Source organism: Nilaparvata lugens, chromosome 11 (genome assembly GCF_014356525.2).
Source record: "Nilaparvata lugens isolate BPH chromosome 11, ASM1435652v1, whole genome shotgun sequence".
NCBI classification, from domain to species: Eukaryota; Metazoa; Arthropoda; class Insecta; order Hemiptera; family Delphacidae; genus Nilaparvata; species Nilaparvata lugens.
In genome coordinates, this window is record NC_052514.1 from 4,910,638 (window position 1) to 4,926,879 (window position 16,242).

At 34.9% G+C, this 16,242-nt stretch overlaps 2 protein-coding genes across 2 annotated transcripts in view; both read right to left on the minus strand.

Annotated features, from left to right (window-relative positions):
• The window catches only part of LOC111055214, a 128,632-nt gene extending 122,617 nt beyond the window's left edge, over nucleotides 1-6,015 (minus strand). The window contains exon 1 of the mRNA XM_039437457.1: nucleotides 5,855-6,015. The gene's annotated coding sequence lies outside the window, so the exon portion shown is untranslated. The remainder of the gene's footprint in view (nucleotides 1-5,854) is intronic.
• LOC120353628 lies at nucleotides 4,041-12,265 on the minus strand. Its single transcript, XM_039438174.1, has 4 exons — nucleotides 12,082-12,265; nucleotides 7,328-7,496; nucleotides 5,855-6,014; nucleotides 4,041-4,333 (listed from the first exon to the last, which is right to left on the minus strand). The coding sequence occupies exons 1-4, from the start codon at nucleotides 12,246-12,248 to the stop codon at nucleotides 4,041-4,043; spliced, it is 789 nt and encodes a 262-aa protein (XP_039294108.1). The 5' UTR covers nucleotides 12,249-12,265.
• Nucleotides 12,266-16,242: the final 3,977 nt, after the last annotated feature.

Consider the following 16,242-nt stretch of genomic DNA (forward strand, 5'->3'; position numbering starts at 1 on the left):
TTAATTATTTTAGTCTAAATGGATGATATAATTACTAGTTTTTATTCTGATGCGTTGGCATTCAACAATGCTATGTGTCATAGTGGATCACTCTTTATAATGCACCAGAATATTAGGAGTATCAGTAGGAATTTTGATTCGTTCATATCATTTGTAAGCACGTTGTATACTAAGCCCGATGTGATAGTTCTGACTGAAGCTTGGTTAAAGGAGGGCGATGATAGTCTTTATCAGTTGGATGGCTATCAATCGTTATCGGTGGCCGGCCGCACACGGGCTGGTGGCATCGTTGTCTTCTATTCTAAAGATAAGCCTCTCACTTGTAAACAAACAAATGTTCTTATCGAAGGAGCTGACTCTTTAATGTTCGACTTGCTGTTGGGAGAGTCTGTTTACTGTACTATTCTGGCTATCTACAGGTGGCATAGTCAACCTGTTGCTGACTTCCTCAATAGTTTTTCGAGCGTAATAGCTGGAATAGGTACTAATCGTACCGCAATATGCGTAGGTGATTTCAATATTGATTTGAACTTGGATAATGAGATAGTTGATAGATATAAGAGTATTTTTAGTGGCAACGGTTTTGAGAATATGATTAACTTAAATACGAGAGTGACAGACACCACTTCCAGTTGTATTGATCACTTATTATTCAGAAGTAATAAGCCACTTATGAATGAGGCCTTTGTAATTGATCCTCAAATAACTGACCATCGAAGCATTGGTTGTTTATTGGCATGCACTTATGAGCATACTACCCACAATGTCAGTGATGAGAGAGTAATTGTTGATTACAATATATTGTTAAATATCCTTACTGGGGAGTCGTGGTCGTCCGTGTACTCGGCTGATTGTTGTAATAAATCATTTGACTATTTTAATTGTTGATTACAATATATTGTTAAATATCCTTACTGGGGAGTCGTGGTCGTCCGTGTACTCGGCTGATTGTTGTAATAAATCATTTGACTCTTTTATTAAAATACTGAATGATTCGATTGCTGAGAGTAAAGTAACTCTTGCTCGTCCTAGTGATCGCCGCTTGAAGAAACTGAAACCTTGGATGACGGATGGGCTATGTCTGGCAATATTGAATAGAGATAAGCTAAGGAAAAAAGTATCAAGGTCGCCTGACGATGCTCGACTTCGGCTTCAATATAATAATTTCAAGCGCAAAATTGATCTTTGGATTAAGGAAACAAAGGAAAGATACTACAGTAGGCTGTTTGAGAAGGTCAAGGATAATTCCAGAGCTCAGTGGAGGGTCATTAACTCTTTAGCTGGCAATAATAAGGCGAAAAATTGTGTAAAGAGTCTCCAGATTAATGGTAAAACTGTTGACGACCCAAAAGTTATTGCTGAACAATTCAATGAGTATTTTGTTAATGTGCCTAATTCATTGTCGACTTCCCTTATTGCTCCCAGTATAGACCAAAAGGAAGCATATGATAGAGTTTTTAATGCAAATCACGTTTCAAATTCTTTCTTTTGGTCTCCAGTATCTTGTGAAGAAGTAGAATTATTTATCTCAAGACTGAAAGGAGGTACAGCGACAGGTGATGATGGTATTTCTACAGCTCTGGTCAAGACAATTTCACATGTTATTTCTCCTGTGCTGGCTTACATTTTCAACAAATCATTCGCAGAGGGCATTTTTCCACAAAATATGAAAATCGCTAGAGTTGTTCCCATCTTCAAGAAGGGACAAGCTGCTTCGATTGGCAATTACCGACCAATATCTTTGTTGTCAGTTTTTTCAAAGGTGTTTGAAAAAATTGTAAAATTTAGATTGATTAATTTCATGGATAAGCTGAATGTGATTTCTGATGTCCAATTTGGTTTTAGGGAAGGTCTGAGCACTGAGATGGCCCTTCGGAGGTTCATGATGCTGGTTCATAATAGTTTGAACTCTAATGATAAAAACCGAGTCACAGGTGTCTTCTTGATATAAGAAAGGCATTTGACACGGTTAATCATGATATTCTCCTCAGGAAGATGGAAAGGGTTGGAATAAGAGGACTGGTACATAAGTGGTTTGCATCGTATCTGGAAGAAAGGCATCAATATGTTTTCCTCAATGGTCAAAAAAGTTCACTGAGGAAAATTAATAGTGGAGTACCACAAGGTTCGGTCCTTGGGCCAATATTGTTTCTTATCTTCATTAATGATCTGTACTCTTCATCATTCAAAGGAGAGTTTACAGCTTTTGCGGATGATACGGCCCTAACCTACGGTGAAAAAACAACTCAATTGCTGATGGAGAGTGTTACTTACGATGTTAAAATGCTGTCATTGTGGTTCACGTGTAATAGGCTAAGTCTGAATATTGAAAAGTCTGTAATTGTTAATTTTTCACTGTCTCAAGGTTTTCAAATGCTCACTCCCATTAAATATCATTCAATTGATTGTCAGGGGCGGCTAAATGATTGTCCTTGTAGCAGTTTTCCACAAACGGATGTTGTAAGATATTTAGGTTTAATGGTCGATGAAAAGCTCAGTTTTAAGCAGCACATCCTATCTCTCAAAAACTATTTATACATGTTCATGCGCAAATTCTATTTTTTGAGATCTCTGTGTCCATTGAGTGTCATGAGGCAGATTTATTTTGCATTTGTGCACTCCAGACTAAACTATGCTATTACTTGTTGGGGTAGTACTTATCATACTCATGTGAAGCCGCTATCTGGATTACAGAAGTCTTTTGTAAGAATAATGATGAAGAAAACAAGATTGCATGAATCCTTTCCTCTCTTTTTAAATTTAAATATTCTGCCACTTAGATATATGTACGTTTTTAGAGTTTTGCAGATGTTCTTTAATAGGAGTGGCAATGCTGGCGCAATTGTGGATACTATTCGATCTTCATCGCGACATGGTAATAGAGCTCAATTGCCAAGACCAAGATCCACCATGTTCCAAAAATCTTTCTTGTTCTTAGGTCCAAAATTCTTCAATAATTTGCCTGACAATGTAAGATCTTGCCAATCGTACCCCTTGTACAGTAGATTGATCAGAGAGTGGCTATTCGGTCTTCTTCCGGAGGCGGTCGAAGCTATGTTTTTTGTTGTTCAGTGAGAGATCACATTTCTCAAATTCTAAAAGTTATTTTAATTACTATTTTCTCTGTTGTTAGCTTTCATCTTATTCTTTATTTGTTGTATGACTTTTATTTTTGTTTATCAATGCCTTGTTTTTCATTTCCTAGTTATAATTACTGGATACATTATGTAAGGAATTCAATAAATAGAATGATTTTTTTTTACTATAAGAGAGTTTCTAGGGTCTGCAGCAACTCCTCCATGCGTACAGGGAAGCTTCCCTTGCATGAGAGTATTTATTGTCAAGACAATTGAATGTATATAATATTCATAATTGTATTATTTTTATTATTATTAGTTTATGCTCTAGATGATTAAGTATTATTTTGTATGCATTGTTTTTGGCAATAAAATTTATTATTATTATTATTATCATTCTACCTCCATTTAGAGAGGCTTTCATTTGAATGTAAATCAAATTAATTAAATCATAAATGTATGTATTTAATGAATCAAATGTATTTGTATGTTTGTGTGTTTGTATGTTTGTTCCCTATAGACTTGAAAACTTCTTGACATAACGGCATGAAACTTCGGGAATATGTTGTATTGGGGATGGTTTCTGAACAGAAATTTTAATAGGGGGGCTAACAATAATTATTTATTAATCTTCTAGCAATTTATTAATCTACTAGCAGGCTTCGATTTTCCTGTATCTTCTTGTACTCTCTAGTGAGGGCATTCATGCGTCGAAGATTTGGGGGTGGGATGTGACTCAACACCGGGAGCCATTCCACAGGGGTAGATTTCAGAACACCACCTATAACTCAATGAGAATGATAGGTTTGAGTCACATCCCACCCCCAAATCTTCGACGCATGAATGCCCTCACTAGAGAGTACAAGAAGATACAGGAAAATTGAAGCCTGCCAATACATGAGGATATACAAGATGCCAATCAGAGCCGTCTGCAATCTCGTAAGCCACCGGTTAGGACAGCAATTACAGCCTCAGATTCAGGTTTCCGTTTAACTGAGGCCTGGCAACAAGCGTGGTCAGCAAAGCAGAACATTGACATCCCATTTGTAGCCAAAAGGCCACCAGGCTTCGATTTGCCTCGTAAAATATGGTCGGCATTGAATAGGGTACGAACTCATCATGGTAGATGTGCCTATCTGATGCATAAGTGGGGTAAGGCTGACTCCCCTTTCTGTGAGTGTGGAGCAGTCCAGACTGTGAGACACATAGTGGAGGAGTGTCCCAGATCAGCATACACGGGTGCACATGAAGATTTCCTGGTGGCTAAACCAGCATCAATAGCCTACTTAAATACCCTGGAAGCATGCCTCTAATTTCCAGGTCAAAAGTGACTAAGATATTTTCATTCGTTTTATATATGAATTTTCTATTGTTTTCTTTTTTTTCGAATTTTGTGATCATAAATTTAATGTGTTGTGTATACTGCCATACGCTAAATAAATAAACAGACCTATGTTTCGAAATTGTCGGCCGAGCGGCTACTGAAGAACGGAAAGATGATCATGCTAATATGATTTAGCATCTAAAGTTACCAGCTGTGATAAACATGTCACCCTATGATAAATATTGTGTACTGGTATTGAAACGGTAGTTTGGACTTGACGTGTAGTTGATTGGTACCAGCTGTTTAGATAATGGTTCCTTAGAAGACCTACACAAATAATTATCACTCCTCTATCATTGAGAAACTGGAAAATGTTAAAAAAAGTTATTCACCTCATGAAAGTGAGTTAGTTGTTCACAATCTCATCATCTCAGAGATTTACTCACATCTCTCATCAACTCGTACTTTTTATTCACAAAATATTAACGAAAATTATATATAAGTTATATTGAATGAACTCACGGCTAGTACTCAAATTTGTCTTTTTCTGGCCGTGCTACAAATGAATGTAGGTATATTTTTGTAATCTTGTTGTCTATTAAGAAAGTTTTCAATGTGATTTTTGATAGCAATAAAATTTGAATTTGAAAAATAATTATCAACAAACATACTCCTAATCAAAGAAAATCTATGTGCTCTTTTCCAATCGGAATGACTCCATACAGCTGATAGAAGGTGCAAACCGAACTGCGTGGCCAAGCATACAACAATATGGAATACACTCGTGGCAAGCTCGCGCAAAATTAATTTGATCAGGTGATTGACAAAATTGTTTTAAGCTTTCCAATGATTACAACATATGTTAGAATATCATGTGTCAATTATCTCAATTCCATATGGCGTTCACTCTACGATGTTCATAACTTACTCACTTAAAAGAATCCTTTTTCATCCTTTGAAACCCTTAGAGGCAAAATATCTCAAAATCCGTTCTTAGTGCGCGTCTAGCATGTTTGAAGAATATTTGTGCAAAGTTTTAAGTCTGTAGGCCAATTTGTTTGAGCTGTAGTGTGATTTTACATCAACATTTTCGAAAAATTCCCTCTCCTAAACCACCCTGTGCTCCTGATCAGAATTTTTCTGCATAGATCTAATTTTTTCTCGTAGCTGAACAAAAAAGTTCCTTATGACTTTGCTTTGAAATGAACGGTTAAAAAGTACAAAATTTTTGGGGGGCCCCAGCTCCCTCAGGGGGGCAAATTTCTAAAAATCCCTTCTTAGTGTATGTTTTGAGGCTACCATATAGACAGTTGTGCAAAATTTCAAGTTTTTAGGCTCAGTAGTTTGGGCTGTGGTGTGATTTCAGTCTGTCGGGGCTTAGCCTTTTATAAGTATAGAGACTAGCGGGCGTAGGAATATTGAAAAAACTAACAATTTAAATGAAAAAACCTACCAAATCGTATGGAATCATACTCATTTGAGAAAAGATATTTAGTCTCAACTAATTTCACGTCTGACCCGTCATAAAATATTTCAACTCCATCGAAGGTTTCAATCTCATTCACCTTCACCAAAACTTGTAGTTCATTCACGACTCTCATGAACTCGTATCTCTGAAACAAATTAAAATTAGAATGAAACTATAATCTCTTGCTCAATAGAATACAATTGATTATTTCAAACGAGAATGAACCGTTAATATTACATAAACCTGTATCAACTACGTCTATAGAAGGCATTGACAAGACAGAGGATCGGCCATGTTGTTCTCCTATCTTTCTCCACTGCCATTGTAAAGTAGACCACACTGTGTGGCTCATCATGGAAAACAAGATCAATCTTATTATGCTTGACTTCTCCATAATAGCATTGAATGCAACAGAGGACATTATCAGCATATTAGCGACTATGTTCTCCAGCCTAAGGTGCTCACTAGAAATGCCAAGATCCACTACACAGGAAACATTATTTACAGGTGATTTAAGGATGATAGATCATTTTTGAAGTAAACATAATATCACAGAGAATTTGTACTCTTCATTTGAAAGGCATGTACAAAGCTTTCATGGAAGAGGCCTTAAGCTGCATTTACACTGGAGCTAATAACGAAAGTTTTCCACATTTCTGCTATTAACTGATGTTAATAACAAAAGTCAATAAAGCTGCATTCACACCGGAGTTAATAACAAGAGTTTTTCACATTTCTGTTATTAACTGATGTTAATAACAAAAGTCATTAAAGCTGCGTTTACACTGGGGTTGATAACAAAAGTTTTCCACATTTCTGTTATTAACTGATGTTTATAGAAAAAGTCATTGAAGCTGCATTCACACCGGAGTTAATAACAAAATTTTTTCACATTTCTGTTATTAACTGATGTTATTAACAAAAGTCATTGAAGCTGAGTTTACACCGGAGTTAATGACACGAGTTATCAACAAAAAGGGATCAAATTGACTGAATTGACAAATCAAGGTTCCTACCAACTACAAAACACAGTGTATACACTTAGCTACAAATGTAGCTGACAAAACACATGACAAATTTATTAACTTCTGTTGATAAAAAAAACTAGCAGCCGAAAGAAAATGTTATTAACATTTATGTCAATGACTTTTTTTATTAACATCAGTTGATAACAAAAATGTCAAGAACCTTTGTTATCAAAATCAAAACGCAGCTAAACATTTGTTCATAACATAATACATTTCCTTTGATCTTTACCGACTCTCGATAGAACTGATAACATGCATCTTCTGTTGAAAACGCGAGTTATTAACTTCTGATTTTTTTGTCGATTCAGCCAAGTTGATAACTTTTTGTTAAGAACTCGTGTTATTAACTCCAGTGTAAACGCAGCTTTAGTGAATAACTTATATCAAAGCATGATAAGTAGGTAATGTTGCTAGTTGAACTTCACCGTACCGATACTTTCTTATCTTTTCCAATACATTTCCAAGCATTTTTACTCAAATATTTGTAGTATTTGTTTGCTTCATCTAGTACGTCACTTGTTCTATGAAATTTATTTCCAGTCTTCATAATGATCTTGAAATTTGTTTTATATCCATCCGAATAGTTGGTTTTAGAGCACCTGTAAACAAACATAACAGATCAACCATTATCACAGCCTCCACAGCATTCCATTTGTTTATTCATTGGGTTCATAATAATAATTGATTCTCGAAACTGTATATAATGACTTTGAATGAATTCATATTATCATAACTACATGTGTTTGAATTGAAAGACGTTTTGAAGATCGAGAGGACGACAGGACAAAATTCAAATTATCATCTTAAGGCTCGATTACACGGGGCGAGTTTCCTCGCTACTAGCCAGCTAGTTGGCTAGTAGCTAGTAAACTCGCCCCGTGTAAACCCATACTAGCCGACTCTCTGGCTACTAGCCGGCGAGTAAAAAAGCTGAAAAAAAGTAGAAGACCGGTCAACTTTACTCGCTACTAGCCAGCGTTTGAGCGAGCTTGCTAGTAAACTAGCCGTGTGTAAAGTGATTTTTAGTTTTAAAAGCGGCAAGTGACAAGCTAGTTGTCTTGTTGAAGTCACCTCACTCAGGTAATTTGCGTCTTTGAACCAGCTCAGTTTTGGCGTGTAAACTTCATCTTTGCCACAGCCACTTTTTTTACTCTTCTCTATTTTTTGTAGTTCTTGCCTATACACATCTTTTACTGTCTTAATTTTGACCTTCAGTTTTTTAACATCCATTCCTCCCAATATATTGTGCTCAATATGTGCACAATATTGTGCTCATATTGTGCACAATATGTTGTGTTCATCAAGATCAGACATTAAACGTTTTACATTTTCCTCCTTCAAAGTTTTATTTGTGTAGTCTTTGTCCTTCATTTTCACACAAACACGTGTCACAACAACTCCGCAACTAGTTGGTGAGTGAGCGAGTGAGCGACTGGCGTGAAATCGACCACTAGCGCACTTGCCGACTCGCTGGCTTTTTACTAGCCGACGAGTCGGCGAGTAAACTGGCCCCGTGTAATCGAGGCTTTAGGCTCGGTTGCACAAATAGCCTGTTGAATTTCAAACGTGATTGAATTTCATGAGAGTCTATCACAAAATAGAAGCTTTGTTTAGAGTTTAAATGTTTCTCAGATAATTTGTCGTCGAAGCATTCAATTACGGTTAAAATTCAACAGGCTTTTGTGTCACATGGTGAAGAAGAAGAAGAAGAAGAAGAAGAAGAAGAAGAAGAAGAAGAAGAAGAAGAAGAGAAGAGAAGAAGAAGAAGAAGAAGAAGAAGAAGAAGAAGAAGAAGAAGAAGAAGAAGAAGAAGAAGAAGAAGAAGAAGAAGGAAGAAGAAGAAGAAGAAGAAGAAGAAGAAGAAGAAGAAGAAGAAGAGAAGAAGAAGAAGAAGAAGAAGGAAGAAGAAGAAGAGAAGAAGAAGAAGAAGAAGAAGAAGAAGAAGAAGAAGAAGAAGAAGAAGAAGAAGAGAAGAAGAAGAAGAAGAAGAAGAAAGAAGAAGAAGAAGAAGAAGAAGAAGAAGAAGAAGAAGAAGAAGAAGAAGAAGAAGAAGAAGAAGAAGAAGAAGAAGAGAAGAAGAAGAAGAAGAAGAAGAAGAAGAAGAAGAAGAAGAAGAAGAAGAAGATGAAGAAGAAGAAGCATTCAATTACAGTTAAAATTCAACAGGCTTTTGTGTCACATGGGGAAGAAGAAGAAAAAGAAGAAGAAGAAGAAGAAGAAGAAGAAGAAAATTGAAAACTTAAACACATATAGACAATAATTAATATAGTAATGAAAAAACGGGTTGTGCTTGCAATATATATTTTAGTTCTGATTTTCCAATATATTGTTTGGATCTAATAACTATTATTGGTCCAAAACCAATTTTGAACAAAGTAAACTCAACAATAACATTTTCATTTTTTGATCGAATTTAACTTATGATGCATGATTTTGAACCGCCTTGACGAGCTGAAAAGAATGAAAGATCCGAGCATTGTGTCAAAAGTTATGAGTGTTTGAAATTTTGATCCTTCAGGTGTTCTTATGCGCGCCTTTTCGCTAGTAAATACTGGAATAAAGTGTGGATGTTATAGGTGATTTTCTTAGAACAGGATCTTATATGAACTTATCATTGTGCGAATCTGAGGATTATGAAGTTAGTGATAATGGTTGAAGCTAAAAACGACGTGTTTTTTCAAAATAAGAGGAGCATTTTTTTCAGGTGTACCTGGAAATCTAGATGAGATGGAGCGCTCTATTTGGTCTCAGGTTGTAGAAAACAGAATTACGCTCAGAGGGATTTCGAATTTTGTTGAAACGCAGCAAAATTCAGTTTTCTTGAAATTTAACTCATTTTTGAAAAATTGTAACTCAGGATAGAGAGCTCACAATGATTCTATTTTATTCTAAATTTCGAAACCCCTTCAAAAATCTTTCTGTCCGATGACTGTATTTGGTGGAAATGGCTAGAATCTGGAAAATGAACCAAAAATACAAGGTTTTTGGGCACAAGAAAATGTTGCATTAAAAATTGGTTCTAGACTTCTCTTATTGACCGAGCGAAGTGAGGTCTAAGATTCAAGTCGAAGGTTTGGCGTTTCTCTTAATGTTTAAATGTTTATATACTGCACATTCACGGCGAACGCGGTGATAGATTTTCATGAAATTTGACAGGTATGTTCCTTTTTTTAATTGCTCTTCGACGTATATACAAGGTTTTCGGAAATTTTGCATTTCAAGGATAATATGAAAGGAAAAAGGAGCCTCCTTCATACGCCAATATTAGAGTAAAAATCAGACTATTCATCATAAATCAGCTGACAAGTGATTACACAGATGTGTGGAGAAGCCAGTCTATTGCTGTATTTCCATAAGGTCTATAGTTTCAATCAGGTACTTGTGGATGAGAATACTGCGTGAGGTCTATTGTTCACAGAACTACTAGTGTATCCAAACAATAAATCACAAAAATCAGAACCACAATATTATAATGCAAGTACTAATTTATGGTACCGGACTATTATATATAATGACGTTTTCAAAATATATATTATTGCAAACACTAATTCATTTAGTGACAGGATTATTATATCTATTGACGTTTTCAAAGATGCTTAACACATACAGTACATCATATGTTGAATTATTATGACCTTTACACCCCGTATAAAATAATCTGTGCTGCCAAATTTTGCGAAATTTGAATCTTCCCCATGCAAACTCATATTTTAGGATGTATTCAATTCGTCAATACAGTCGATGCAGGGTTGTCAATTTGTATATATCCAGTCATATGGGCTGGCACGAGAAGATACTCATTTTGCACAATTTGGCAGCACCAATAAATTTCTCATCTAAAGGTGCGTACAGACATTCGGAGTGACGTTCGGTTGCGGAGCAGAGCGATTGATGATTGACCGGGGAGCAAGAGTGGAACGAAGAGCTAACATCTCTCGTAACGTTCATGATCGATGCGAGTGCAGGGCGGGGGCGGAGCGATGGCGGAGCGATGGCGGAACGAGGGCGGAGCGTGCACGGAGCGTGCACGGAGTGGGTTGGAGGTGCGTATATCTGTATGCAGGTTAATCAGTAGCGACTCGTGATCTTTCAGCTTAGGGGTTCAACCTCATGATCTATAGGGGAGAAAGGTCAAGAGGATATAGAGTATTGAGCATAATCAAGAGTGTAAAGCTAATCAATAATAATTTTAAGGATTTACTCCTCAAAGACTAAGCATATTTTCTACAAATATAGATTTTTTGTCCTGTTCATATTTTTCTTGTTTGATTTTTACTTTGTGAGTTAATCTACCATCATGTTTTATTTTACACCTATCCTCAATATTAATAATGTTTTTTTCTTTAACAAATACTGAACCTTATTCATATTTCTTTATCAAAATGCTGTTACGGTACCTAACACAATAAATTATATTCACACTCTCACTAACACAAAATGGACATACTAGAAATTACTAGTCTATATTCTTCAACACACAAAACAAATTTATATAACAAAAAATGCAGTGAAAGCTATCACAACTGTATACAGTGTAAACCCGAAACCGTACCGTATATCCTCAAAACTGTCACGCTTTCTTCTTCTTGTTCACCGCTTTTTTACTGTTTACTACCACCAAATTTGAATTTATTGGTTATGTTCAAGATGGCACTGCTACTGAATCCGTATCACGAATACTCACGATTCATTCCGAGGTTTACCGAATGCTACACTTGCCTCGGCTAGGTTCGGCTACTCTCGGATGAACTCGTGCAAACTTGGTTCAGACAGGATTGTGAACCAAATCCGTGCTAGCAAACCGATTCCCCCCCTCTGTTCCACTACCACACCGAGCACTGTTTTTGGGTTCACATCGAGGAATGAACACTGATTTCCACCACCACCCGTCTCGTCATGCCATTCGGTGCTGTTTCAAGCAAGCCACTCCGGCATCGGCAGCAAAACATCGACGTTAATTTTACGTAGATGAAAAAATTATGTGATGTAATTTTATGAGTATAAAATAAAAATATAATTATATGAGTAGAATTTATCATTCTATAGGAGTTGGTTCAATTCTGGGGGTTCAATGAACCATTGAACACATAGGACGAGCCGCCACTGAGGTTAATACATACTAAGATCACTCATTGATATTGCCACAATAGCTGTAAATAAATTGAATTGAGGAAAGGTACTTACTTTACAACTGGGCTTCCATCTATTTTATATAGGAATTTCTGTTCAGATCCAACTCTCAAGTCATATCCCTCATCACCAATCAATGTTCGGAAAACTAGTGCCCGCTTGCTCAGACGGAAATCCACGTCACTAGGAAAATAAACGAAATTCATCTTGAAGAATGCCATTGACTCTCACCATATCAATTACCTTTTGATATGATCCTAATCCAATCCTAAGAGCCGTTTGCACAGTGTAAGTTTAAGCTAAAGCCTAAACCAAATCTGGATATTTTTGGTTTAAAATAAAATTCCATTTGCACAGTATCAGTTTAAACTCTGTATTGATTTTGAACTCTGGGAAAGTTTAAACCTCCAAAGCAGGAGGTTCAAACCAAATAATTTGGATTAACTTGACATCTGTAAAGATTTGATGGGGAAACAGCTGATATTAAATTATTTTTCGACTTTTGGTCTTATTGCTTCTGTAGACGATAATAATAATTATTTAGGTTATAGTGAATCATTATTTAAATGTAAAAATAATATTTATAGGAATTGATGGAAGTTTTTAATGCGATTGATAAAGATGAATGAGAATTATGAAACTGAGAAAAATTGGCAAAGAACGAATAATTCAAGTTTCTGGGATGATAGAGAAGTTTTTCAACGATTTTGCTTGAGTAGAGAAACTGCCAATTTAGTATTTGATAGAATAAACCACTTGATATAAATTAAGACAATATTTATATAGGCCTACTGTGGTCTTTGATTAGAAAACATGTTTTCAATAACAAATAACTGAGATATTTTGCTTTCGAGAGATTTCTAATAAACGAGGAAGAACGAAGTAGATTCAAGCGTAACAAAATAACTTTTTCATCTTACATTCTAAAATATATTTTTCCTACAGTTACCTTGAAAAGTGACGATTCCTGCACTGATTACAGAACGCAAAAATTCACTTTTCCACTGTAGTGCGGGAAAAAATTTTTCTGCATAGTGCTCCAGATTTGCAACATGGCAACACAAAATAGTTGGTGGGTTATATGGAGGATTAGTGCACGAAAACAAAAATTAAGTTGGTAAAAATGACTGTGGTTAGATTTAGATAAGAATCATTTCAATGGCTACCCTACATTAATGATAAAATCCCAATCTAGATATCCAAAAATCTAAATCATAATTAGATAATCATTATTCACGAATTCTCATCATTAAATAATGAATAATAGTTCTTTTCTATTGATAATTATTATTTCAACTCCAAGAAATGAGAAAAGTAGCAAATATACATTATAAAATTCGAATTTTGAGGTTAAATGATTACTGTTCGATATTCATATAAATAAAAATAATAAAAAACATAACAATACTGAAATAAATATTCTCTGTTGTCTATGTTATTTTTATAAATATTTTTCAGTTTACTTTGAGCATTTTTCTCGTTAATTTGAGCAAAAGTCTAAATTTCTGAATCGTGTTTCAGTAATTTTTAGCTGGATGAAACAAACTTAGTTACGATTCTTCTCGTAACTGTAGGAAAAATTAAATGTGAAATTCGTGCGCAAAGTTCCTCTGCTGCACTCAAGAAGCCATTCCGCCCTCGCCTACGGCTTGGGCGTAAACGTTTCTTTCGGTGCAGCAAACTGTCACTTTGCGCACTAGTTGCACAAATAACTATTTTGGTGCTAACTAAACATAAGTTTTTTAAGAATTTATTAATCGATTTTCACTTTATTACCGTAGAGCTTACAGCTCTGTGGATTTTGAACAAGAAAATAGTAGCTACATAACCTCAATTTACTAATGGTTTGTAAACAAATAACAAATTTCCTGTAAAAATTAGCCTTCCTGATATCATAAACGATGACAATATTTCTGACCCCGCAGCTCCATTTAGGGCCGTTTGCACAGTGTAAGTTTAAGCTAAAGCTTAAACCAAATCTGTATTTTTTGGTTTAAACTAAAATTCCGTTTGCACAGTATCAGTGTTCGAACTCTGTATTGAGTTAAAACTCTGGGAAAGTTCAAACCTCCAAAGCAGGAGGTTTAAACCAAATATTTTGGATTAACTTGACATCTGTAACGATTTTATGGGGGAACAGCTGATAGTGAATTATTTTTCGACGGTTGTTTTTAATGCTTCTGTAGAAGATAATCATTATTAATTTAGGTTATAGTAAATCATTATTTGAATGTGAAAATAATTATAATGCAGGAATTGATAGAAGTTTTTAATGCGATTGATAAAGATGAGAAAAATTGGGCAAAAAACAAATAAATTGATTTTCTGGGATTGAGAATTTTTTAACGGTTTTGCTTAAGTACAGCAACTGCCAATTTAGTATTTTGATTGAAAAAAACACTTGATAGAGATTAAGACAATTTTTAACAGTGGTCTTTGATTAGAAAACATGTTTTTAATAACACATTACTGAGATATATTGCTTTTGAGAGATTTCTAATAAACGAGGAAGACCGTAGTAGATTCAAGCGTAACAAAATAACTTTTTTATCTTACATTCTAAAATATATTTTCTGGTGCCAATTAAACATAAGTTTTCAAAGAATATCTTAATCGCTTTTCACTTTTATATCCGTAGCTACAGCTTACAGCTCTGTAGGTCAAAAATGATAGGGAGAGAAAAAATAAGGTAACATTGTGCTATTCTTCTTCCAAATCTAGATAAGGTTACACATAGTCCGAAATAGGTTAAGTCTTGTGGTTGTTCACTTCACAAAATTTTCCGTTCCTAATTATTTGCACAAAATAGATTTTTAAATGATTTTCAAAATTGTTACATTTTCAGATGCTTCAAAACCAAACATAGAAGATAAATTTCACATTATTATCACTAAAATACGGAATATTAACACATCAAAGTAATAATTTTGAAGGATCAAAAAAAAAAAGAAACAAATTGCAATAGAATTTTTTCACGTTTTCTATTTACGAGTATTTCTTCAATTCTGCACAACTCACTCACAGCCCATAAAATTATATAAGTACTTATATATTTATATAAGTATATAAAAGCGTAATTAGGTCTACAGTCTGTATAAAATGAGTTTAGAGTTACCCTTCCATCCGAAGAAATTACAGGGTTGCCAAATCGTGTGAGATTGCCATATTCTCAAATTTATAATTTAACCTCAGAATGGATTTAGAATAATTTTATTATCATCCCCGATATCCCAGTAGTGCAGAAAAGTTTCAGGGTTGAAGGGAAGAAAATACATTTTACCTTATAAAATTGGAAACATCTTGACAATATGTTTTTCTTTTCAATACCATTTCTTTCAGAATCATGAGATTTCTTAGCGAGTAAGAATTTTACATCATAATAACGGGGAGAATGTCTGCTTTCTATTGATGTCTGGTTCATTTCCATCCGACCTATAGTTATTTTTCAATTAATAATTTTGTTTGTCAATGTCAAGACATTTCAAGCAGGAAACATGAAATTTTCGACATGCTAGAAACCTTTTTGTCTTAGAAGATAAGTGGATGGTGAAAGCGAGAGAGTTTCTCAGAAATATTAGATATTATTTGAAGTGTCAGCAGAACGTATTTTGGCCAATCAGGAGATTTAATGTTAGGGGAGCTACTGCATGGTTTGCATCCTGTTGCTAAGAGCTTGTTCACATGACAGCGATTTACGCTCGGTTGTCGCGCGGTTGGCAAATCACTCGATTTGCCAGCCTCGTATACATGACAGCGATTCATGAGCGGTTTGAGCTCGGTTAAGACTGTGCAAAGGCTGAATTTAAACTTTCTACTGGTGATAGTTTTCAAAGTTTTTCAAATTGTATATCATCAAGCTATCAAAATGGATAAGTTTTCTCAGAAAAATATTTTTTCCGATCATTGCTTTTTGAGATATGAGCGCCTAAAGTTCAAATTCTTGGAAAAGAACATTTCAAATACTGTACGGTAAGAGATAAATACATGAGATTTTGAAGATAAATTCTTCATGGTACTGTTGATTGAATAAAACAAAAATTTTCTGAAAATATCAATTCTTAAGAAAGCTATTCAATTTACTAAAAAGAACTCATTATGTACCTAAATAACCTAAAAGATTATATCCAATTATGTTCTAATAGAGGAGATTGAGTTTATACATTTGAAAAATTGTTTTTGCAATAAAAAATCAATTGACAATCAATGCAGTTGCTA

Excerpts from the sequence above, each read along its gene's own strand:
- LOC120353628 (XM_039438174.1), bottom strand. The coding sequence starts at position 12,248 with ATGGCATTCTTCAAGATGAATTTCGTTTATTTTCCTAGTGACGTGGAT. Across the intron at positions 6,015-7,327 it reads GAAAAGATAAGAAAGTATCG|AGATACGAGTTCATGAGAGT; the intron begins GTACGGTGAAGT and ends AATTTGTTTCAG. Across the intron at positions 4,334-5,854 it reads GTATGATTCCATACGATTTG|GAAATCTTCATGTGCACCCG; the intron begins GTAGGTTTTTTC and ends TTTAGCCACCAG.